Below are 26,840 nucleotides of genomic sequence, written 5' to 3'. Positions count from 1 at the left end.
TGTCGTTTCTCAAACCAACAAATGGAAAATTGCTAGACAGTAATGTCAAACACCTAATTTTACAAATTTGTGCATATTTTTGTTTACACAGTTTCTATATTAGGACATTAAGATAAATTCTTGGCAGACTGACCAATCAAATAAATAATACCTCGTTATTCTATTCCAACTACCAAGGGATCTTTTACATGCACGCCAATGTGTACACAGGAACTTGGTTTTTCGTACCATCCAAATAACTATATATTATCCCTTGTCCTGCACTACTGACATGGAGGAACAATGCCAGAGGATCCTGATGAACTTTCTCGGCCAAGACAGGGTTCGAACATGGGACCTCCAGGTTAGTGAACCAACGTCTTACTGAGTCACCATGGCTCCCATTTTGTATTGGTGATGTGTTACTGTTATATAAACATGTATATAGAACAACACAGTGTTCCAGAGTTTTAGTATTAAAAGAACACAACGTTAAGTCCATATTGAAGACCAATCTTAAGTCAAAGATTTGAAACTGTGAAACAGGATCAACAGAAAGGATAGTGTTACAGGTTCGATTTGCTGCCGTTGACCCAGAATATTGCTACACTACATGTGAGGAAGTGTGTAAAGGGGGGGTTTATGTCAACCTTACAACAGAGAGAAACTGGCTTCAAATGAGCCAGTTGCCCATGTTTAACTTTCTGCAACTTGTTTCAACTAGCAGCAACTAGTTGCCGTTGACATGAGCATTCTTACAACTGGCATCAACTTGTTTCCATGGAAATAACATCACATGATAACAGTTGTGTGTCATGTGACTTTATAAATAAGCAAAATGGAAGCAAACAAAGACACTTACTTTTCAAATGTTGATTGCGTCAGCAATACTGTATTAATAGAATTGTGGCAAGACTAACCATGCCTTTGGGGTGCTTCTTCTAAGGTATTCAACATTTTGTTAATCACATGATGAATAAATTAATAGTCACATGTTAAGTGTAATCGGTATTAGTTTTGAGTCGACATGAGTGCTCTGAATTCAGTTTCTCTCAGTTGTCCTCAGTTGCTTATGTAATCAACATAAGCCCACCTTTAGATGTGCTTTGTGAAACGGAACCCTGAAGTCACATAATTTCAAAGAAACTTCAACATTAATTAAAATATTTTAAAACATTGTGAAGTAATTTCTTACTAAATAAGAACAAAAATTATATTATATAAATTTATTATTAAAAAATAGATACCTATATATCAATAAGATGAATACTGTTTTATAGATTCAACATGAATCTTGTAAATAAGTATATATATATATATATGAGGTCATATATAAACAAATTTCTGGTTATCAGATAAAATCTGTGTCTCATTAATTACCACAGTTAATGTTTTACCCTGTTACAGGAAGTAGCTCTAAAATATATTTGAACAAATCCTGACATGTGGCATAGGCGCATTTATCAAATACACAACTCTGATACTGACAATCATAAATGATACTTGATAATCATACATTCCTGTTAAACAACATGATGAGATAAATGTAGCAGCTTGGGTAGAAATGCCATGCTTATGAAATTAAATGGGGTTTAGCGTCCTACTGTTCTGTTCCGACTTGGCTAATGCAGACGATCATACGCAATACAGTGTGCTATGAGGAAAATTTTGCCCGGGCAGCAGCACTATGGCCTACTCTTATATCGAATTCCAACTACCAAGGGATCATTTACGTGCACTCCAAACGACTAGACAGCTGTCCTTATCAGTCCCTCTGTTCTGCAACACTGACAAGGAGAAGCCAACCCGAAAAATCCTGATGAATTTCTTGGCCAATGTTGGGATCGAACATGTGACCTCCAGGCTAGCGAGCCAGCGTCTTACACACTTAACCAATGTGGCTCCCGCCAAGTTTATGAGAAGTCATTTAGTCCAGTAGCAATCCTTTGACAAAATAAAAACACAAAAATAAAAACCTTTCTTCTGCATCAGATTTTTAATAAGGATTGTCTAAGAACCAGAATATTTTGTTTTTGTATGGCCTAACAATAAAATAACTATTATTTATTAAAGGGGGGAAGCCATATTTTAGTGAATAGAATGGTTTAATTCAGGTTGAAAGACTTAATCCTAGTTCATTACAACTGTCTGAAGCTCTGTGATATTTTTTTTTAAAAAACTTTCAGTTACCATTTAGGATTTAACCATAAGTCCCCAAATTTCTTGCTGTGTGAGCACTTGGATAACCATCTCTATCTACTTGACAAATATGATTGTTATGATTATCAAGTAACCCAGACAACTGAAAATTAAAAATCCTTAAAAGATTTACATAACCTAGTTTTATTTAAAGTACATACACTGATCATTTTCTAATAGCCTGGGGCCTTATTCACAAAAACAAAAACTAAAATATTTTAAGAATTCAGCCCTTTCATTGGCTAAAAGCTAAAATTTGTATTAGGATTTTAACTCTCAACCAATGAAATGCTTGCATCCTTAAAATATTTTAGCATAAGTTAGTATAGGTAAACATGATATATTGTCACCTTTTGGTTTTTGATTTACATAAATAAAACCACATTTATTGACTGTGGCCTTTGAAATCGGGCACTTCCCCTTTAATAAAAAGTAAAATATTTTGATGCCTTAAAATTATTATACCTAAAACCAATAACAAAGAATTCATCCATAACTATATATAATATAACACAATATACTGCTAATGTCTACCCATAATCATTTTTAATCTCCTAAAACACTTGAATAAACAAGTTCAATGGAAAAACAAAATAATCAAAAATTTGATATGCTCGTAATGCTTTCCTCAGTGCTGTGCATTAACATCTGACATGGCATCATGTAACAGGTACTGAGGTTGATTAAGGTCAGTTCATTTTTATTAGTTATTTTTGAAAATCAATCTTTTGCTTTTATCAGCTGTTATAAACCTGAAAAAAAAATGGATTTAAAAATGAATACATAACAAGGAGAATCTCAGGGGAGAAGTGCATGGTCTAAAGGTCTGTCACTGAGTTGTGCAGTTTACAAAATATTGTGGACAGACCAATGAACTTTGGTGACTACAATATACATGCATAGAAAAAGGATGAAGTTACGTCAGAAAAATATGTAAAAGTAACAGATTCCACAAAAAATATTAAGGGAATATCTGCCACATCCAGATCTCCCCACTCCCCTTTTCCACATACACACTCACATACAAACACATAACACCCCTTTTTCTGTTTCACTTACCAATGCAGTGGAAATAATTATTTCATTTGTAACACACGCCTAAATGAAATCTGTATCAGTGAAGGGTCAACCTCCAAGTATACTAAGGAGAACTTTAATGCTGGAGAACTACCATTCATTGTGTGAAATGGTCCATAAAACATTGGATTAATGATTGCTGTGATACCCATTACTAGGTTTTTCTTTGTCAGATTCCTAACACAGTTCATTAAAAAAAAATTCTCTTTGAATCACGAGGCAATTAGAAACCACCCCTTGCCTTGTATATTATGAAATCACAATAATATACATCATTGAGTATTAGATAGATTTTACAATCATAACATTATTGGTGGGATATTTATATATTTCACAAACAATATTAACCAGATACAGAGAATTCCTGTTTTATACTTATTTCCATGGGAACCACTGAGACTTGTACTTATAAACCTGTAAAGAAGTTGTTTTATATCAATGACATGGGGAATTCAGACAGATTTTTATACGCCCCTGTCATTATATTGTTGTCGCCCCTGTCAGTCCTTTTGCAAAATCTTGTAGATGCTCTAGAGGCCAAATTTATTATCCGATTGACTTAAATAAACTGTTTATGGTCATGAGACAAAGAACCCTATTGATTTTCCAATGATTATTTCCGGAGTTATGGCCCTTGATCACTTTGAAAAGATCTTGCTGATGCTATAGAGGCTACACTTATCATCCGATTGACTTGTGGACGCCCTAGAGACAAAAGTTATCATCTGATTTGTACACAGTGGTCAAGGTCATGAGACGAAGAAGCCTAGTGATTTTCAATGATATCTTATGATTAATTACTGCCAGAGTTATGGCCCTTAATCACTTTGCAAAATCCTGTGGACACACTTGTAACCAAAGTTCTCATCTGATTGACTTTAAATTCATATGCAGCATTTATGATCTGAGACAGAGACATATTTTCAACAGTTTTTATAAGATGTTGTAAATCATATCGTCACTCAGACAAAAGTTATCATCCGATTGACTTTAAAATTATACACAGTGTTTAAGGTCTTGAGATGAAGCAAAGTGTCAGCATGCTGCAGAACTAGAAGTTAAAGAAATCCTAATGATAATTATTTAATGGATTGATACTCTTAATAAATTTTTAGTGTCATCTTGTAAATCCTTTTTTACCAACAAAAGAAAAAAATATGCAACAACCCTTGTGGAATGCTTGGACAACTTTGCTGCTGTGGGCATATCTATTGTTGTGTGGCAACCTATCTTTCTTTTTGCTATCCTTTGCCCCACCCATGCCCTGAAGCCATTTTAGACAAATCTAAAAACCAACCACTTAAGATAAAATACTGGGGGCAGTTTCACAAAGCAACTTACGATGAAAAGTTTGCGTAAGTTTTTCGTAACGTAAACTTAGTAAAAATCATATTTCACTAAAATTCTTAACTTATGAAATTCGTAACTTTTATCGTAAAGTCTACGCAACTCTAACCTTGTGGTAAGTTAGAAATTTGTACGTATCTTTGACAAAATGGTCGTCTTGTTACTTTATGCGGCTTGGCAACTTCGACGAGAGAGAATATTCGGGGATAGATTAAACCCTCACGACACCCATACAGACGAGGAGTTAGTTTCGCAGTACAGACTTGATCGGACCAGTATATTACATGTTATTAACTGTATTAATGATGATATCGAAACCGCAACTTACCAATGGAAATCCTTGTCATCTGTACAAGTCCTGATTGCATTATGATAGGCTACTATGCCACGCCCACAAGTAGCTTCCAAAAACTCATTGCTGATGGCACATGGGGTTAGCGTACCATCAGTGTCTATACAGTAACTGCCTTTTAAGTTTTATGGACAGGGTCGGATTTGTCCACTAAAGTACCGGTATGCCAATATAGGCTTGGCAGGCTCAGACTGAAGCCTAAGACCTTGTGGGCCTTCGGTTGTAAGCCAGCATTTACACTACAACATAGTATTTAATTTAATTTATCACAAACAGGAGCCCAGGAAAAATAATCTCAGTAGCCCGGTATTACTATTAGGTCCAGTATTACTACTACTAGGTCCTGTAGGCCTAGTAGGGCTCTCGCGGCAAAGACCGATTTTGTTTTTACGCTTTTTAGGCTCCATATCGGCTTTTGGCAGACTGCTACTATGTCACGCGATATGACGTAGCAAACAAAAACAAGTAAACAAAAGGCATGAAAATAGCATTTTATTCATAAATACACGGCTAAAGCTTAGCATATATATAAGGAATATATCATTTCATCGTTTATGTTTCAAAATGTAAGGATCAAATCAACATTCAGACCGTAAGAATGTTTACAAAAGTGTGAATGAAGTGACGCAACATGACGTCACGACCATTCGTGACGTATTTATGAAAAAAGATACAAGAAAAAGTTAAGAAAACACTTACGCCGGCCTTTGTGAAACCGACGTAAATAATTTGTATCATTTTCGTAAGTTTTTCTTAACATAGTTTCTTTTCTTAAAGTTACGAACTTTTGTGAAACTGCCCCCTGCTCTTTATCTTTCTCTCTTTTTGGGCATTGAATTCTTCCTTCAAAAAGGAATGAATAATCCAGCCAACGATCAACAATGACAAAAAACTAAAGATATAAGGAAAAATTGACCAGGAACCAGATGTGCCAAAAAGCACCAAGGAAGAGTTGCACCACCCTGTCATGACCTATTTTGTTGTTTTTATATCAGATTTTTATAGATTCTCACATTAATTTGTTAATCCTTTAATTCTGTTACATCTCTTGTTTGTAAATAATAACATACACAAATTTTAGTGTCTGCAATAAGATCTCAGTGGTCGCGAGAGAGAGAAATAGGGTTTAACGTCCACTCGACACAAACTAGGTCATTTCGGGACTAACATATGGTTTAATTTTATTTCAATAATTTGCTTGCGCGTAGGGGTCCTTAGCAGTGGGAGGAAAATGGAGGACCCGGAGAAAACTCACGAGGTTGGGCAGGCGACCCTACTCTTTGTCACGTACAACTGGGGATTAGAAACCACGCCAGTTGACTCAATGACAGGTCTTATGATAGAGAGCGCGCACGTGCTAACCATTTGGCCATCCAACCCCCCCCTCAGTGGAAGCAGACGTTACATAAACATACTATCATAGTCTTGAGTTCGATATTGAGTTGAAACTAGAGAGTGAGTGACAATCCATTTATTCAGTGACAGACATTTGTACAGCGGAAGTGTGTCGATGAGTGGTTGATCATAATATATGGATTTGGATCTACAATAGCTAATATAAGATATGGACTCGGATGGACATGTGAATACGACAATCCTCCCCAAATTGAATAAAAAATGTGGTGACTGTCTTTAAGATATTATTATAAAACTGGAAAACTAAAATTTAAATTTCAACCTTCGAAACTTTTAAAAGTCCATTTACTTTAACACTTAGAATTACCATTACAGTAATTGTTAATTTACAATGTTCATAACTATCATCCTCAATGATATTTCTCGCTATACACAACTTAACATTATAACCTTAACAAGAAATTAAATAAAAAGTTCAATGTTTTAGTTTACATCTCATCAATCAAACATCTTGGTGGTCTTCTATTATGGTGGGGATATCTAGATCTATGTTGATTAATTGGATCACGGTTTAGATCTGGGTCGTTATCAACTATATCTTGATCATCAGTATCCTCCTCATCTTCTTCAGAAGAATTATATCTGTCTTTCGGAATGACTTTAAAAAATGAGCTATTACGAGTAATATGATGATCATGTCTTTTAGCAGTAATCATACTTCCTTTTACTGATTTAACTTTGTAAGGTTTAGGATTAAAAACAGTGGAGAATTTGTCTTTCTTTGACTGACGAATCAAAACAGTATCACCTTCTGAGATTGTGTGATTCTTAGCAGATCGTTTTTTGTCAGCATAATCTTTCATTTTAGATTTCTGAGATTGATCATGTGCCTTGACGTTAGCTGGAGGTTCTTTACTACGAACTTCTGGAAGTTTTGTTCGAATTGGACGATCAAACATCAGATCAGCTGGTGTGTGATTAGTTGTCGGATGCGGTGTAGCACGATAATTACGCAAAAATGTGAACAGTTCTTGTTTCCAACTTTTACGTTCGACAATTGCTGATCGGATAGCCTTACACAAAGGTTGCATCAGTCTTTCAGCTTCCGCATTGGCTTGAGGCCAAAGAGGTGTGATTTTCTGATGTTTGAATCCAAGATACTGAGCAAAATTAGCAAATTCTTGACCTTGAAAAGGCGGTCCATTATCACTTTTCACAATTTGTGGTATTCCAAATTCAGAAAATATTTTATCTAACAAAGGAATTATAGAATCTGCAGATGTGGATTTTACTGTTTCAACTATGGGAAAACGAGAATAGTCATCAATAATCACAAACAAATAATATCCATTTGGAAACGGTCCACAAAAGTCAATAGAAACATTACACCAGGGTCCATCTGGAAGTTCAGACATCACTAATGGTTCCGGATGTACTTTACTTGTGTTGGCTTGACATGCAATACAAGAGTCAATTTGAGTCTGTACCAGATGATCAATACCAGGGAACCATACTTTTTCGCGAAGTAATTGTTTGGTTCGTGTAACTCCTTGGTGTCCTTCGTGAGCTAGGTTAACAACTTTTTGTTGTAGACTTTTTGGTATGATGATTCGTTCACCACGTAATACAATATCATTAGTGGCTAATGAGAGTTCTTGGTGAATTTTCTTGAATGATCTGATAGAGTCTATATCAGCCCCTAATTCTGTAGCACACTCTGTAATGTTATACCATCTATTATCCTGGATTGTTTGTGAGATGAGTTTTAAAGTTGGGTCTTTTTGTGTTTCATCAATCACTTCTTGTGTTGTCATAGCAGTGGGAAGAGCAGATGAAATAACATAGTTTATGTACTTCTCACACTTTGACGATTCACGAAGTGAATTTTGAGACGGATTGGGGTGACGTGAGAGGAAATCAGCAGGATTATCTTCACCTTTCATGTAAATGACTTGAAAGTCATAATCTTGGAGACGCAGAGCCCATCTCTGAATTCGTGCAGGGGGTTTTGAGAGAGGGTTACTAAAGATACACTCTAATGGCTTATGATCCGTAATTAGATTAAAGCTGGAGCCATATAGAAAAACGTGATAGTGTTCACAGGCCCATACTAGACTTAATGCTTCGCGTTCTGTTTGTGAATATCTTTGTTCAACTGAGGTAAGAGCTCGAGAAGCATAAGCAACAACTTTAGGAGGACTATCAAGTGTTTCTCGTTGAGTTAGTATAGCAGCAAGACCGACTGGGCTAGCATCAGCAATTACTTCAGTGATATGTTTGGGATTGAAGTAAGCAATAGTCTTGGCATCAAGTAGCATTTCCTTTAGAGATATGAATGCATGTTGACATTCATCAGTCCAACACCATTTAGTTTTCTTGCAAGTGAGTTTCCTGAGTGGAGCAGATATGGTTGAGTAGTCAGGTATAAAACGGGAACAATAACTAACCATACCAAGAAAACTTCGGAGTTCTGACATAGTTCTAGGAACATCAAATTTATAGATTTCTGCTATCTTCTTTGGATCAGGACCAACACCATTAGCAGAGAATTGGTAACCATAAAAATCAAGTGAGGTCTTATTAAACACACATTTTCTGATGTTTAGGGTCAGGTTCTTGTCCCGAAGACGTTTGAATGTTGCTTGTAGAGCTTCATCGTGTTCAGCTTGTGTAGCACCAAATATAATAATGTCATCACTTATATTACGAGCACCTTTAATATCCGCTAGAGTTTGACGTATGACATTCTGAAACACTTCTGCAGCTGATGTTGTTCCAAAATTTAACCGTTTATAACGAAACAATCCTATGTGTGTCGAGAAGGTTGTGATATATCTAGAGTCCTCATCGAGTTCTAGTTGATGATAACCTTGATTGAGATCTAGTTTTGAGAAGATTTTGGCATTGTGGAGATCATTTATTAAATCATCTACTGTCGGGGTGATATGTCGTTCACGTTCTATAGCTGTGTTGGGTGCTCTCATATCAATACATAGACGTAACTCTGATGGATTTTTCGGTTTTGGTGAAGCCACGATTGGAGAAATCCAAGGCGTAGGACCTTTAGCTGGCTCAATGATATCTTGATCCAATAACTTCTTTATTTCATCTTCAACTCTAGTTCGCAGATGAAATGGAACTCGTCGATGTGGTTGAATGACTGGAGGAACAGAATTATCTATGTGTAGATGAACTTTATAATCTCTAAGTTTTCCAAGTCCTTGGAATATGTCACTATATTCATCAACCAGTTTGTCAATAAAGGGAATCGAGTTGATATTGTTGATTGACGGTACCGGTAGTTGTATCAATCCTAGATTTTGTGCAGTCTTGAAACTCAAGAGTGATTCATTACTATATTCAGAAACATAAAAGGTAGTGTCTGTTGTTCTGTTGTTCACAGGGTTTCTCAAAGTAGTTTCAAACTTCCCAAGTAAACTAACTGTTTTCTTTGATGCGTATGGAAAAATCTTCATACTTGTTGGTTGGAGGGCTATAGGTATTTTGTCATAACTGTTTTTACCCATGATGTCAATACTAGTGCCAGTATCTATGATAAAACTAATTGGAATGTGGTACTTTCCAACTTTGATTCTAGTTGTTGGGAGTTGTGAGCGATTCTTCTGGAGAGAATAGACATACCGTATTTTTCGGTGTATAAGGCGCATGCGTAGATAAGGCAGACTTTGGCAGAGGTGTTTCAGGAAAAAAAAAATATGCGTGGTTTAGGCGCACCCTTTCCCAGCGCGTGTGAAACTCGTGCCATAGCATATGTGACTCAAATCCACCTGCGATCTCCAGTAACTAGGTCAAACTCTATTGTTTACAGTTATAATAATTACCGATATTTAGCCGTATCAAGCTTTATATAATTATATTTCTTTATGAAATAAATTGCTTTTGTTACATTTGTTTATATTAATTATAACACGCAATTGCATTATTGCATAACTTTCAGCTGTAATTCTGTTGCTCGTACGGTAGTGAAATTGTCATTCAAGTCCCGCAACACAACAAACATGGCCGTCTATTACATCGTGTTAAATTCGTGAGTAATTGTCTGTGATAAATGAATCGGTTTTGATGATAAACAAATTAAATAATACCTGTAGAAATAATATATCATGATCAGTTACTCACAACTTAAATCCAGACTACCGGTAAAAGAGAAACAACAATTCCAGTTTACTCCAAGTTATGCAAACAACTGACAATCAAACGATAGCGTCTGTTGCCCCGCCCACTCCACGCGTCATGACAATACCCAGATTGTAGTCATTTAGATCTATCAGTAAAATAATACAATAGCATTTTTAATACCAATCAAAAAAACAATGATTTTGTCAACTACAAACAACTTCATAAAGAAAACGGTAACAACTCACTGGTAGATAATTAACTATACCGGTAAAATAATACAATAGCATTTTTAATACCAATCAAAGAAACAATGATTTTGTCAACTACAAACGACTTCATAAAGAAAACGATAACAACTCACTGGTAGATAATTAACTATACCGGTAAATTATAACAATGGGCCAATCACTGAATCCATGTTGAATGAAAACCGTCGGTAACTTAAAACGGTTACTAAAAGACAGTCTTGCTCAAAGAAAACACGCTGTCATTGTAACAGACAATACCCATAGCCTATGGTATAATGAGCGTGTGCTCAATGGAAATTACCCTTCTAATAGCCAATGAAAACTCTTTGTCTGTCGAAAGCCCCGCCTTTTCGTCAACTTGACTGATATCACCGTTGACGACACACTGTTTGGATTGCCGACAGTGGCTAACTGTACCGGTAAACGGATTAGCAGAAATATATGTCATCAAATACGCAGGAATAATAGAAATATTAACGAGATTTTTGCAGATATTGTTAGCACTGTCGTTTATGACTAACGGTATACGGAAAAGCCGGAATAATAGAAATATGACTAACGGTATACGGAAAAGCCGATACCGTATCTTAAATGGCCGCCATATTTATTGCACGAGAAAAGACGACATCGGAATGTCGGAATAGCAGAAAAATATGTCATCTAATTATTTACGATATCTTTGCAGATATTTTAATAACACTAAACCGCTATTGACCCATATTGTTGCCACTGTCGTCTATGACTAACGGTATACGGGATATCGGTATGGGAAATGGCCGCCATCTTTATTGCTGTTGTCGATATGATCAACTTCAGACCTCGATGTTGACACACAGAAAAGCCAAGATTTGCTTAATACTATGTATAAGGCGCACCCCCTCTAGAAAATAAAATACCTGGTAAAAAAAGTGCGCCTTATACACCGAAAAATACGGTAACTATCCTCACTCGATGTTTCTTCTTCGGAATGTCTTTTTGGCATGGTATTGACTTGATGTCTTTGAGATTTGTGGTAGCCATTTTGTCTCAGTCCTTGATGCTTGCGAAACTTGTATCCAATACCAGTTTTAGATCGGCAACATTTAGCAAAGTGATTGCTTATTCCACAGTTTAAACATTCTTTACCTCGGGCTGGGCAGTTTTGCATGCCACCATCATGAGGCCACTTTCCTCCACAGTGATTGCAGGATTGAGTTCTCTGTCTACCAGATCTTTTTTCTTCATCTGGTTTCTTTTGACGAAATTTCTGAAAGCTTGGCTTTTTTCGAGTAAAATCACCAATTTTATTGACATTTAATTTTGAAAGAGTGGGTGGGCGTATCTCTTCTTCCATCCGGCTTATTTGTTGTTCAGCCTGTTCAGCAGTTCTACCTTGCGTGAGGAGTTTCGAGAGTGTAAGTTCAGGATCTCGTAGGGCTGTTCGTCTGAGTTTCTGTGATGAACATTTGGCAATTAATTGAGACTTGATTTCTCTGTCGACATTGGCAAAATCACAGTTGACTGCTAATTCACGTAGGCGTGTGTGAAAACTGTCAATTGTCTCATCTTTTTCTTGCCTTGCTTGACGAAAATTGAAAACATCATATTCAACATATTTCTGTGGGTTGAAATAGTCTGTGAGACTGTCTTTACAATGTTTATAATCATCTCCGCTATCAGGTAAAGTGTCAAATATTGTATTTACTTCTTCGCCTGCATAATATAACATTAAAGCTCTTTTACGTTTGGTATCTTTAATACCCATTGCCACCATTACATTTTCAAACCTTGTTACCCATTTCTTCCATCTAATACCAGCAGTTTGTTCATTGGAGCGGACAGGAAAATTCGGAAAATGCGGCAAAGCAGTGGCCATTTTGTGTGTCTAAATATTCAAAGAGTAGATCTACCTGTGACGTAGAAGTGTTGAGGATGAGCGGGAAATTTCTTCGAAGCGAGCGTCGACTTCACACACAAAATACTGCTTTTGAGACCATATTTTTACCGTATAAAGTTTAACAACAGATTCATAGAGCTGTTAATGAAACTTATCCCATCCTCGTCGCCATTATCATAGTCTTGAGTTCGATATTGAGTTGAAACTAGAGAGTGAGTGACAATCCATTTATTCAGTGACAGACATTTGTACAGCGGAAGTGTGTCGATGAGTGGTTGATCATAATATATGGATTTGGATCTACAATAGCTAATATAAGATATGGACTCGGATGGACATATGATGAATGTGAATACGACACATACTAACAATTACAACAAATAATATACTTACTTGTAGATGAAAGCTGCCAAAACAGAACCAAGGAATGGTCCAACCCAATAAATATAATGGTAATCCCAGAATGATTTTAACACAGAGATAACTACAGCTGGTCCAAAGCTTCTTGCTGGATTCATGGAAGCACCAGTGACACTTATACTGAAAAATTAAAAACAATGACCATTTGCTCAATTATAATAATATAATAACGTGTATACCCGGTATCTATGATGTGGTGTATCCACAACGGTTGTGCACAAATCGCGATAAAATTTCAATCATGGTCCCTTGGATAAATCTAACCCATTTCCTCTTAAATCTTTAGTCTTAGATAGAGCCCCAATCTATGATGCTCAAAGAGCGCAACAGTTTTTTTTAGTAACTACATACACCATCCTACTGATATCCATTTACAACTGAGTGGACTAAAAATACACGGATGAAGTGACTTATGCGATCGAGTCTGCGAAGGAAAAGCATTTACCAGTCTTTCAATTGGCCGAAATTCTGAGGTGCTGTGTTTTCCATGTGGTAGCATGTTAAAGGTTCCCAGACATTTGGAAATCACAACAAGAGTAGAGCATAGCACAGCATGGTGTATGCCATCTCCTTTTTAAACCCATTAGTCACAACAATATCCCATCACCTCATCCAACATTAAATAACAACACCATCCCAAAAAACACAACAAATAATTATATTGTTGTACCTGGAATCTTTATATGAAGTTTTCAAAAATAATTTTACAATACTAATTATAAATACTTACCCAGCTAATATGTCAACTGTGACTGCAAAACCAATAGCCAAAGGTGCAAGGGGATTTTGGGTTTTTGGATCAACAGCAACATGCAGAATGACGAGTATAAGTACAGTGGTCAGTAAGATTTCACACAGAATACCTTGACCAGGCTCAACACCTTCCCCTAAAGTGTGAGCTCCTCCACCGATTTGCTTATATTTTACATCTCCTATTACAGCCTATAAGATAAGATAAGATCAGATAAGATAAGATAAATTTCATTGCATAAAAATGCCCATGGGAGCAGCATACAATTACATACATCACATTTAGTATCACAAATAGCATACAAACCATTGTCAACAAGTCCCAAGCTTTAAATCTAACAAGTGGTTCAAACTTCAAAGCCCTAATTGTCAATCAGTTAAGAGTATGTGAACGACTGGAGGAAGGGATGGATGGATATTGAAACGGGTTCAGCCTGTCCTTCCTGATTTATCTCATAAACTATTTAAACTATATTAATCAAACTTTGAAGACACATCAACAGACCATAGTAGCTGTACCTTTAGCTAATTGAGATTTTACCTTTCCTTGGAAACAAATTTGAAATAAATGTTGGTGTCCCATATCTCATAAAATATTAATGAAATTTTGTACATACATCAATCAATTATAGTTCCTGTGCTTTTAGCTAATCAGATATTTCTCAGAGTTAATAATTTTTGTGTTTCCATAGAATCAAATTTAACTTTCATGATGATGACAATCTTCTTGTTATCAATGTTATATCCTTGGTTAAATCAAAGAGACAATAAAATAACCAATAAAAATACAATAAAAATGAATATTATAGTCTAAACAATCAAATACTTAAAAAAAAACCATAAAAATGAATATTATAGTTTAAACAAAATTTGGTTGAATATTGTTGGATGTAATCTATAGAGCAGATTTGGAGAAAAAAAATCTGTGCCTTCAGGGTTCCCCTTTGTGACCAATTAACTTTATTTAAATCATCACCCAATCAAAAAACCTACTAAATTTAGTTGAAATTTATAAGAAGTCAAAAACAACTCTAGTTTTATGTAAAGGGTTGTTACATAGGCTAAGTCTTTTTCCCAATCCCATTCAGATATCCAGAATAAAAATATTATTACATTTTCTCCTTAAAAGTGCACCTGCCCAGACACTACACACGGAAAAATCTCAATAAATGCCACCCTGGCAAAGTACCTTACACATTTCATTGAAATCCTTTAAGCAGATAAAAAGTATTTATGAGAATAACTGAAATGCAATAGAATTCTTCATCCCAATAATGTAAACAATGCAATTATAAAAGCAGGTCAACCGACTAATACACATGAACATTAGCAATATACAACCATGTTACACATTACAAGATCACTTATGAAAAATTGGAAGCAGATCAGTGCTCTGTTACCATAATGAATGCTTACCCGAGTGAAAGCAGCTCCAAGTAATGCTCCAATTATTTGGCATACAAAATAACCTGCTGCTAAAACTGGTTTCATTTCTCTTAATAAAACCATTGCAAAAGTTACAGCTGGATTAATGTGACCGCCACTGAAATCAAGACATTCCTTATATTAAGATCCCATCTTTATTAATGTGACCCTCACTGAAATCAAGACACTCTTTTATTCTTATATTAAGATCCCATCTTTATTAGGCCGGATTGTAGGATGTTAAACCCTATTACATTCCATTAATATGAAGACATACATTCATTTCCAGTTGCAAAATTCAATACTAAGGGAAGCCATGGCAGTTTGGTAACTCTGGTTTTAGCTCAACAACCAGGAGGGCCAATCCCAGTGTTGGCTGAGAAACTTACCCTGGATATGATAAAGTGCCTAAAAAGCGGTTCCTGGATTTAATACATCCATCTTTATGCATCCAAGATAAATAAAGTATTAATAATTCTACTACATCAGTAAACAAATTTTTTAAACTAAACCAAACCAAACTAAAATAAGTAAGTTCATCCTATTCTTGATAAAATGTCTTGCACAAGCAATGTTTCTTTTTAAATTTGAAATGTTCAAATATTTTGAGTAAAGAAATTTTAAGTATGACGTCTTGTGTACAAACTGTGTGATTTGGTGATATATTTGAACTAAAAACATATTCAAACCCAGCGGTTATCTATCTATCAAAAGTATACTTCAAATCCCTCTAAAAATGTTTTAATCCAAAGAAAGCTACTCTATGCTGCAAGAATCCATTTTAAGAAGCCTTTTTTTTGTGACATGGCATTAATCGTTATTGATTTTTTAGCTAGTATTTGTCATTAGTGACTGTCAATAAATATTGAAAACTAAGTGTCCTTGGATTATCCTCTGCCAACTTCTTCTTTTTCTGCCATTTAATTGCAGAGTCTACTGGATGTTTAAGTCTGTCAATGTTCTCACAGCCGTTAGCCATTAGATTAATACATAAGAAGTGCTGGCTACGTCAGGCTGCCAGTTAGTGACACCCTCTCATTTTTGTCCTGTGCACGCCTCATGTCTGTTTTTCAGGGAATTCAGTATTTTTCTAGTAAGATTGAGTGTCTCTACTTTCCATGATACCACATATATGCCATAATGTCATTGGAAATGACTGCCCTATAAAGACTTTCATGGGAATGTATATTTAAGAAGAGCAACTGCGGTAAGTACATTTTGTTTTCAAAATCATTTTTGCCAAGGAATTGAAACTGTTAAAGCTGTGGTCTTATAAACATATACTATTCAAAAAAAGTAGGGGATATTTGATTTTGGGGGCATAATACTAAAATATGCAAATGACTACGAAAAAAGTCACTATAGAACCTAACAGAAGAAACATTTCCAGTTACATGTGACGCCCAAACGCACCAATAGCTACCGCATGGAATGCAGGTGATGCTTGGGATCATCATGGGGGTCCAACCCAAGATTTGCACGACTCTGACTTTGAATGTTACAGTCATTGTGGCATTGAATTCCAGGGTGGAAACATCAGTTTAATTGTTTTAGTGACCAGAAAACAAATTTTGATATGCGTCGGCTTACCCAAAATGAAAGGTTACGTGCCCTTGGCATGCTACAGATCGGCACAACACAGGCGGTTGTTGCGGGGATGATGAATGTTTCTCAGTCTGTCATAAGCAGGCTATGGTCCAGATACCGTGATACACAATCTGTACAGGACAGACCACGCTCAGGTCGACCAAGGGCGACAACTCAAGCCCAGGATGGATTTATCGTACCTTGGCCTTGAGAAATCGTGTCATCACAGCAAATCAGATCAGCGCTCGTCTTCAAACAGACACTGGTGTGAGAGTGAGTGGCCAGACGATTCGGAATCGACTGCATAGGGGTCACCTTCGCGCCCGACGTCCTCGGGTGATCCCTTGTTTGAGAGATCATCACATTCAGGCAAGACGTCGTTGGTGTACGGATCGTCAACACTGGGATAATCGACGCTGGAGCAATGTGATGTTTTCAGATGAGTCAAGGTTCACTGTTGATTTTTTGGACAGACGTAGGAGGGTGGGCGTCGTCGAAACGAGCGCTTCCAAGACGTTAACATCATCAGACATGATCGATTTGGGGGTGGTTCTGTTATGGTGTGGGGAGGCATCACTGTTGCTGGAAGAACGGCTTTACATGTTGTTGCAGGACGTGTTACAGGCCAGTACTACCGGGACAACATCTTGGCAGTCCATGTTGTGCCGTTCGCACGACGTCATGGCCGCCGTTTCATCTTCCAGGATGACAACGCAAGATGTCAATGGGCCAGGATCGTTACAGGTTACCTCCAACAACAGAACATCACCACATTACCTTGGCCAGCACTGAGTCCCGACCTCTCCCCCATCGAGCATGTCTGGGACATGCTTGGACAGAGGTTACGTCAACGTCAACAACGTCCTGCCAATGTCCAAGAACTTGCTGCTGCGTTGCAACAGGAATGGGACAATCTGGACCAAAATGACCTTAGATGTCTTATTAGGAGTATGCCACGTCGGATCAATGCTTGTTTGGCAAACAGAGGAGGATTTACCCGTTACTGACTTGGTTGTGATGCTGTGGTAACTTTGCTGTTAGACCCCGGGTATCATTTTACCCTTATAATGGTCAGTCTGTGCCTTACTTAGTCTAACGATCATTTGGAATAAATCGATGAATGTGAACTTCATTTCATTTTGTCATTTGTTTCTTCGTCAGTTTCATTAGGTGACTTTAATAACACTTAAAAATCAAATATCCCCTACTTTTTTTGAATAGTATATATAGGTGTTTCTTTGTACCAAGATTTGCTTCATTAGATTATAATAACAGTCATATTATATAAGTAAAATAGCGTCTATTATTTCTTTTAATTTGAAGTTGAGATATCTGTTTCCCCTTTGAGAAACTAATACCAAAATATATCTTCATATAAATTTTTTTTCTCTTTGAAATGCATCACAAGACTATCCAGTCATATTATATAAGTAAAATAGCATCTATTATTTCTTTTAATTTGAAGTTGAGATATCTGTTTCCCCTTTGAGAAACTAATACCAAAATATATCTTCATATAAATTTTTTTTCTCTTTGAAATGCATCACAAGACTATCCATCAAAATGAATAATGTATAGATGTCAGATATTAAAGTCACAAGACACTACCTTATGATGTAATAAATGTAAATGAAATGAAATGAAATGGGGTTTAACGTCCTACTGTTCTGCTCCTATGCTGGGCTAATGAAGACGGGCATACGTCATACAGTGTGCTATGAGGGAAATTTTGCCCGGGCAGCGGCACTACGATTTCCAACTGCCAAGGGATCTTTTACGTGCATTCCAATGTATACACAGGACCTCGGTTTTCCGTATCCTCCGAAGGACTAGACAGATGTCCTTGTCAGGCCCTCCGTCCGGCATCACTGACAAGGAGGAACCACGCCGGAAAATCTGGATGAACTTTCTCGGCCAATGCAGGGATCGAACACCCGACCTCCTGGCTAGCGAGCCAGCATCTTACCCACTTAGCCACGTGATCCCCATGTAATAAATGTATATACCAGTTTAGATTTACGTTAAAGGTGCATTATTTAAGATTTATATCAAGAGCTAGCAGTTCCTGCTATAGTAGTTCAAAAAATAGAAATTTCATTCAAACTACTTTATAATGAGTGAAGTTATCAGTCTTTGATAATGTGGCATAGATTGTTTATTATTATTGTAGCAACGGTACTTGACAATTGAGACTAAGTCTAGATTGTCTATTTTTAAATTAAATTATTAAATGGAGATTCCATTTAAATCTCGGCCCATCCTATAGTCTAGAGAGTTGATTATAGGCTTGTCATGTGAATAATTGTCTAAATAATAGTTGATATTATAATATTTGAAGCCAACATAAACACCTGCAGTAGGCAGATTTAGCTATTAAATAAGGCATCTTTAATTGACTTTTTTTGACAGAATCATAAATAGAGAACCCCCTGCGAACTCAAAAGGTGGACAATATCCCAAACAAGAACACTCTTAGGCATACATTCTGATTCTGAGGGGGGTGGGGGTGGCAGGGGGAGGCAATTGGCCTCTAACATTCGGACAATCAGATTTTTTCCAGCAGACGGCCATGTTATAGTGAAAGGCTGAAATAGCAGGAAAATGGGTTTGCACATTGCAGCATTCTAATTTTCATAGATTTTCTACCCTTTGACCAACATCCCCAGCCATGGTTCCAAGGGATCTAATAGGGAATCTTTTCGGCCATTTAATTTATTACCCACAAAATCTCGAATTCAGATGGGCACAGAGTGAGATCTCGGTTGTAAAGCCACATGAATAAGGCTAAGGCTATAGGAGCTTTTACGGGTTTCCCTTTTGACCTCATTTTCTAGTTTCTGTAGAAGTAGAATGCCAGGAAAATTCGATTGCAGTTTTCTAATTTTCAAAGATTTTGTGGGGGGGGGGGGCATACCCTTTGACACCCTTTGGCAGCCACATATCATAATAAGACTTTATTGGACCTTCCTAGTTAATTGCGGGTTGGAATGGCAAAAGAAAAACCTAATTGTTGGCGTCTAAATTAAAAATCATTCTGGAGGAGTCCCACCCACCCATACGCGCTGTTGCCGTGCTTCTGATATACTCAAGATTCAATTTAGTTTGTTTATTAAAGCATAGACCTTATTGTAAAATAAAAGAATCCAATGAATATAACTAGTTATGACAAACTATATATTTTATATCCTAGTTATAATAGAAAAGGTTATTTGGTTTATAACTTAATCCCATCATCGGGGGGGGGGGGGATTGTTATTTAAGAGGATAACGTGAGATTTTATCACATGACTTGTCCCTAATATAATTATCTCTTCCATGGTTTATGTATATAATAGAAGGTTGTCTTGGCCTGCTAATTCAAAAATTTAGCAATATCTAATATGATTAACAATATCAAAAGTGTTTCATCATTGATTAATGCAGGCTGCATATGCAACAATTACCATATATAATGCGGGTCATGGACTTATATAAGAATATTATTTATATCACATGACTGTTCCCCCACGACTGAGGTCACGTATGGTGTGGTTAACTGTTTATTACTGTATCAGTTCTACTACGTAAACTCTTGTTAAAAATGTATTAAGGTTTAACATGAAAAATTATACAAAAAAAAAATGTTCATAATCACACGGTACAATTTTATGGATACACAGCATTTGTTACTATATAGCTTAATTATTATAATGTGCATGCTATATATGCAACGTTTCGAGGAGGATAATCTCGTATTTTATCAAGCAAATGATATCATCCATAAAAACTGTACCTTGTGTTAATTTGTTCAATTTAAACTAAATGCCTATCAAAGAAGTCTTTATAATCCCTACCTGATAGGGCCAATTACGACTACCAAAGCAGCTATGGCTAGTCCGTGTGCAAGAGCCACTGCCACTGCTGATGCAGGGGTGTCTGGTGTCGGTGATACGGTATCATAGACCGACATGGTTCCAACAAACACAAACAATGTTACTGCTACTAACTCAGCTAGGCATGGTTGGATGAATTCCTCATAGAAATTACCGGGACGGTTTTTACCAGAATCGCCCTGAAGTACTAGTGGATCTCTTTCAGACGACATTATTTCCCTTTGCAAACTCCTGTAACGAATTGTTCTCACAGTTCTTACCGCGTTATGTGTCGTCAGCGGTTCTTCTTTATATAACCCTCCTACGGGGCGATAGCACGTGAGCCATCACAAACGTCAAATCCAATATGATGTTGACATGTTTACAGGGCCATGTGCTTACTTTAATAACGCCCCTTCTTTACCAGTAAGCCGGTAAAAATGAACAATTGTTTCCTGATACTATCGATTTAGTTGCACGAGACGGAACAATATGTTCACTCGCTAAAAAAAAGTTAAACGTTTACGCTAAATAGATAAAAAAAAAAAAAATACCTTGTCCATGACATTGAATTTAAATGGTGAAAGTTTCGTGTTTACAGTTCGATATTTGGCTGTGTGATAACTGTACTACTGACCCACATATACTGGTATAACTACTTATAGTATATAATATAATGTTTATAGGCCAATTCACTAGCCTATAATGACTTACATAATGGTTATTCACGTGTGTCGATTCCCGATTCCACATGCAAGCTGACCCGTATGTATTATAGTATAACTGCAGTGCCTCTAAATGTTCTTCACGGTCCCGTATCCCCCCTCCCCTTTTCCTTGCTAAAGTGAATATTTGCTTGTAGGCCTATAAAATATAATGTTTAATAATAATATAATATAATTTCTATACCCCTATACGAACTATTGAAAAACATTTGCCAGTATTGATTAAACTGGTGCAATGTGTGTGTATTTTTATTAAACAATATAGTCTGTTTTTTGTTGGTTTTTTTTTTGTTTCCAGGAATATACACTAGGATTAACAATAATATTGAAATCCTATTTTGTTTTAAATGCCAGATATATATGCATTAATTGGCAAATGCACTATTTACTTTCATATTCATTATTCATTCATTCATTCTAGATTAAAGGAGCTAAGTCGCTAATATTTATATTTGGGACCTAGAAATTGACACAAATGGGTCGCAACGCATGCAATATGAATGTATATAAATTGATTTACATTCAAACGTTTCTGTTTTTACTGTAATTTTTAATCAGTTAGGTTCGGCGAAATACGCCAGTATTATCCATCGAATTTCAATCTCTAGCGTCTGGTTATCCCCGTCTACGCCAATATTATTTATTGGGCTTGCTCTCCAGATAAGAATATAGCGTCACCGTTTGACAAGACTTGTGGAATACGCCTAGCCTCGTTTTTCGAGCCCCTTATTACAAATAGCACTGAAACGCATTATGGTACACGATTCGTGTACCAATTGTAAAATGTTTATTTTGTCTTAAATATTGGATATCAGAAGGCCATCTTTTCCCGGTAAGATCACAACATCAATGTTGATTTAAACCGACAAATAAATCGTGTTTTCAATGTCGAAGATTTTGGATGATATTGAGTAAGAGACTTTATAGCTACTTAAAACAAAAACAAAGCAGAATAGTTATTTTAAATAAATAAATAAAGTTTTGGTATATACAGTAATTCAATATTCTGAATACACAAATAATTAATTTATGACCGAAATGTTATCTTATAAAGAAATTGTAAGTAAAAGTCCCAATCTATTTCACATAGGAATTGCGAAGGCTTCTTCTTATTATATACCTCGTGCAATGTTTACACAACGTGTGAACAGGTCCGGGCAGAATGGTGCCTTTTAATCATTTTATATATTCATTCACACTAATTATGAAATATGTTTTATCCAGATATACTTTATTTTTCTAATACATGTACTTCATGTCAGTGTGTAAAAGCCCCTTACATACATGACAGACTAGAACTTAAAGGGACTAAACCGCTTTCATTTTGATCAAAAGAAAGTGACGACTTGGATTGATAATTAAATGATTTGAAAGATAATAAACGAAAAATCCAGTGAATATCAAACTGCATGGTGCACTAAATAAATCATTATGACAAATCATACTTTATAGTTATAATAGAAAAGGCTATTTGGTTCATAATTTTAACTTATCATTGAGAGTCTGGTGCCTTTGAGATTTTATCACATGACTTGTCCCAAATATAATTATCTCTTTCAGTTTTTTTTATATACAAGGTTGTCTGCAGCCCCTTATTTCAATGATTTATAGCAATATCTTCTAACTATCTCAATTATAGAAAGCAAGATGTTAAACCTTATTTCATCAATGGTTATAACGCGTGCGTAGAAAAATAATGTGATTGCATGCGAAACATAATTTCATAAAAATGCGGGTCACGGACTTATATAACACTCATTTTTAATATCAAATGACTCCTCGGCCTTTACAACGTTACAATCATACCGTGCACTTTAACTTTCCGTTTACTAATACACCACATCGCAGGCAGTATTATTATATAGCCTATTTGGTCTATTCATAAAATACCAACCCAAAAGCCGTAATTAGATGCATTATGTAAGATTTGGACCAAAGAGCTGGCAGCTCTCGCTATAATAGTAAAATATATAGTAAAAAGGGGATATATTGACAATTTCAGTCGAATTACTTATTCATTCTGAGCGAAATTGTGGCGGTTTGAATGAAGAATAGCGTATCGATTTTCAATGCTATGCCGTTGTTACGATAATTAAAAATGTCTCGATTATCCATTTTTAAATAAAATTATTATATGGCGACCGTGTTTCAATTTGTTCAAAATCACAACCATATCCGATATAAAAAGAAGAAAACTAACGTATCTATAATCACACGGTACAACTTTTATGGCTACAGTTACTGAATTTATTATTATGCAACGTTTCGACGTGGATAATATCGTCTTTTATCAAGCAATTCATATCATCCATAAAATGTGTACATTGTATTAATATATTCAATTAATAAAAGAAGTATGTAAAAACCCAACCTGATCGGGCCGGTTACGGCTACCAAAATAGCTATGGTCAGTCCGTGTGCAAGAGCCACTGCCACTGCTGATGCAGGGGTGTCTGGTGTCGGTGATACGGTATCATAGACCGCCATGGTTCCAACAAACACAAACAATGTTACTGCTACTAACTCGGCTAGGCATGGTTGGATAAATTCCTCATAGAAATTACCGGGACGACCATCATCACCCTGGATTAATAGTGGATCACTTTCAGACGACATTATTTCCCTTTGTAAACTTATGTAAGGAATTGTTCTCACAGTTCTCTTCCCACGTACACAAGAAATCGATTCTTATTTACAACTCTACAAGGTGATAGCACGTGAGGGGTCACTTAAACGGCAAATCAGGTATGATGTTGACAATTTTGCAAGGCACGTGTTCTAAGTTTAAAAACGCCCCCTTCTGTACCAGTCGCTTGTGATAAGGGTGGACAAAAATGAACCAATCGTTTTCAGACTATCGATTTAGTTGCACTCGCTAAAATTCACGTTATCGCCAAACACGTACGAAGCAAAAATAGATAATTAAAAAAAAACAATACTCTGTTCATGACGTTTACAATGGCGAACGTTTCATAGCAGAATTGTTTACTTTTGCAAAATTTACTGTTCAATCTTCTTCTGTGAGATATCTGTACGACTAACCCACGTATAATGGTGTATACATATTAACCAGCGTGTATTGTATGAACTAATAGTAATAATGTGTATTCCCTCGCCCACTGACCCACATATACTGGTGTATATTAACCAATATGTAAATATAATGTTTATTCCCCTGTATGTATTCCCTCGCCTCCTGATGACCCATATTTAATGGTGAATATGTGTGTATTTCATAACTACTGGTGCCGTCAATTCCCGGTCCTACATGCACTGTTCTGTAATTACCGCATGTTCCTGGAACGTCCGCGAGTTAAACAACACTGATAAGATATGTGTATTCACTAGAATATGTGTATTCACTAGAATACATCTCAATTTTATTCACGGGCCGTCTTCCCTTTTCACTACTGGTATGAATTTTAGTTGTTTTCAATAACAGGATTGATATAATGATTTTTGCATATGTTATTTCTCTATCCCCAGTATTTACTACTGGAAAATATTTGCCAGTATTAATTAATTTTTTTGTATTTCCAGAAATATGGGCTAACATTTATAAATATTCAAAATTCTGTTATTCATTTATTCATTCATTCATTTGAATATTGTAAGCTTGTTTTATTAAATAAATAAATATATATACACATTAATTTCATTATTCTAAATACATAAATAAATAATTTATGACTGAAAATCATTTTCAAATTAAAGCCCAAACATCCCAGACTATGTCTTAAAGGTAAATCTTTCACTTGAATGGGGTTGATATACAATTGGAAAGATAACACAGATGCTGTCTTGTTTACCAGTACTTTTTTAACAGTGTTGACAATGGAACACAGAATCAGTTATCACAGCACTGGCTTTTCCATGAAGACAGATAATAACCCAACAAAAGTAAGCAACATATTAAATCTGTTGAAGTTGACAATTTTTTTCCCTGTAAATCAAATAGTTTTAGTCATTTTAAATATAGAGTATTCAAACAAACAAAGTTTGATTTTCCTTTCATGAAGGTTTTACATTTGGATGTTCCGTACATGGGAATAAAGTCTTTTCATTAAAACAGTAAATATTTTTGACTTTTGAGATATAAGCTTGCATATTTGAACAATGCTTAAAATTATTTCTCAAAAACCTTTAAGTTCATGTATATACTATTACTATTTGTCTCATAAACGACTTATGGGAGATATAGGAGCTTTTCTTCTTACTGCACGATTCCTGAATTCCCATATGTCTTCATATGAAATATCAACTTTCCTTCCAAGACGTTTTTTGGCTATTTCAATCACCTCATCAGCAATATTTTCTTGTGTTGAGCCTGCAACATCAATGTAAGCACAGGTACTACTTGCAAAATGACAGGATATTGCCTTTCGAAATTCCTGTGTTCTATTTACACCCGATCCATGTATTAAAATTGGATGAAAGAATACTGTATCGCCTGGCTCCATTTCTAGATGAACTCTTGGTTGGTTTAAGTCATAGTTCTGTATCCCATGGTACATTTTGTTGACACCATTTTCCCAGTCTGGAAAACAATGGGGTAACAACTTTTCTTTATGTGTTCCTGGTACGACTACCAAACAGCCATTTTCTTTGGTAACGTTCACCATTGCTGTCCAAGCACAAACGATTCTGTTAGCAGGTCGGAAAGGAAAGTAGTGTAAATCTTGGTGCATAGGATGTCTTGATGATTTACTCCCTGTATCTGGAGGTTTGTTAATCAGCATGGTGTGTCTAGCATCAATGTCAGGTCCAGTAAAACATTCAACATAATCTATTAACTCTGGTAAACAGCAATAACCAAACAAAATCTCATCCAATACAATGTCCTGGATCTTTGCTACAGCCTTTTCTCCTGGAACATACTCTGATGACGTTACAGCAACATCTTTCATGATCAGCATTCCTGGCACACTCACTTCTTTTTTACAAATCCTTTTAAATCTATCTTTGTAAATGCCCAATTTTTCATTAGAAACAAGATTTTTGATAACGATATAGCCATTGTCCTCGTAAAACTGTCTCTGTTTCATGCTTAATCTGTTATTATCTAGTGTGTAAATAAATGATGCATCTGGGCTTGCTTCTTGTATTGCAGAACATCCATTATGCTCTGGCAATAACTGCACTTTTGTACCACTACCAGACCGATCCATTTTTTAAAATAGATTTGAAGATCTATATTTCAAGATGGTTCACAGATTTAATATTTCGTAAATGTCAGACACTGAACACAAGTCATAATTATTTTACTATTACTATTATGATCTAGGACTTTAACATTGAAAAACACAACACTGGTCAAAGTGCAAAGGTTTAGTCCTTAACCCTGTTTCATAAATGATTTATCTCCCCTTTAATTGTAACGATTTTTCTCATTGGCTGCAATACAAGTCAAAACTCTTGCTCTCTATCATGTTTTTTTTTTAATCCAAAAAAAACCACTGCAAAAATTTAAATATCGATTTTTCACAATACGAAAAAAACATCTTGGAA

General features: G+C 35.9%; 2 protein-coding genes across 3 annotated transcripts; both read right to left on the bottom strand.

The window, feature by feature from the left end:
* Positions 1-1,190: 1,190 nt before the first annotated feature.
* On the bottom strand, positions 1,191-24,175 carry LOC126810796 (aquaporin-8). Of its 2 annotated transcripts, none has more exons than XM_050536075.2 (5): positions 23,704-24,175; positions 15,161-15,287; positions 13,725-13,936; positions 12,968-13,114; positions 1,191-2,930 (listed from the first exon to the last, which is right to left on the bottom strand). In XM_050536075.2, exons 1-5 carry the CDS (start codon positions 23,946-23,948, stop codon positions 2,882-2,884), a joined length of 780 nt encoding a protein of 259 aa, XP_050392032.1. In that variant the 5' UTR covers positions 23,949-24,175; the 3' UTR covers positions 1,191-2,881. The 2 variants fall into 2 exon arrangements, with proteins under 2 accessions (XP_050392032.1, XP_050392031.1); XM_050536074.2 differs by lacking the exon at positions 23,704-24,175 and adding an exon at positions 20,590-21,037.
* A 729-nt stretch (positions 24,176-24,904) lies between these two features.
* On the bottom strand, positions 24,905-26,666 carry LOC126810793 (phytanoyl-CoA dioxygenase, peroxisomal). Its single transcript, XM_050536070.2, has one exon. The coding sequence runs from the start codon at positions 26,498-26,500 to the stop codon at positions 25,508-25,510; it is 993 nt and encodes a 330-aa protein (XP_050392027.1). The 5' UTR covers positions 26,501-26,666; the 3' UTR covers positions 24,905-25,507.
* Positions 26,667-26,840: the final 174 nt, after the last annotated feature.

This window comes from Patella vulgata, chromosome 2, assembly GCF_932274485.2.
Source record: "Patella vulgata chromosome 2, xgPatVulg1.2, whole genome shotgun sequence".
NCBI lineage: Eukaryota > Metazoa > Mollusca > Gastropoda > Patellidae > Patella > Patella vulgata.
Note: the sequence above shows the minus strand (reverse complement) of the source record. Positions and strands in the feature narration are given on the sequence as shown.

Coding starts and splice junctions, on each gene's coding strand:
- LOC126810796 (XM_050536074.2), bottom strand. CDS start 20,840: ATGTCGTCTGAAAGAGATCCACTAGTACTTCAGGGCGATTCTGGTAAA. Junction 15,288..20,589: donor GTCGTAATTGGCCCTATCAG/GTAGGGATTATA, acceptor TCTTGATTTCAG/TGGCGGTCACATTAATCCAG. Junction 2,931..12,967: donor TTGGCAGCTTTCATCTACAA/GTAAGTATATTA, acceptor TTTTTTTTTCAG/GTTTATAACAGCTGATAAAA.
- LOC126810793 (XM_050536070.2), bottom strand. CDS start 26,500: ATGGATCGGTCTGGTAGTGGTACAAAAGTGCAGTTATTGCCAGAGCAT.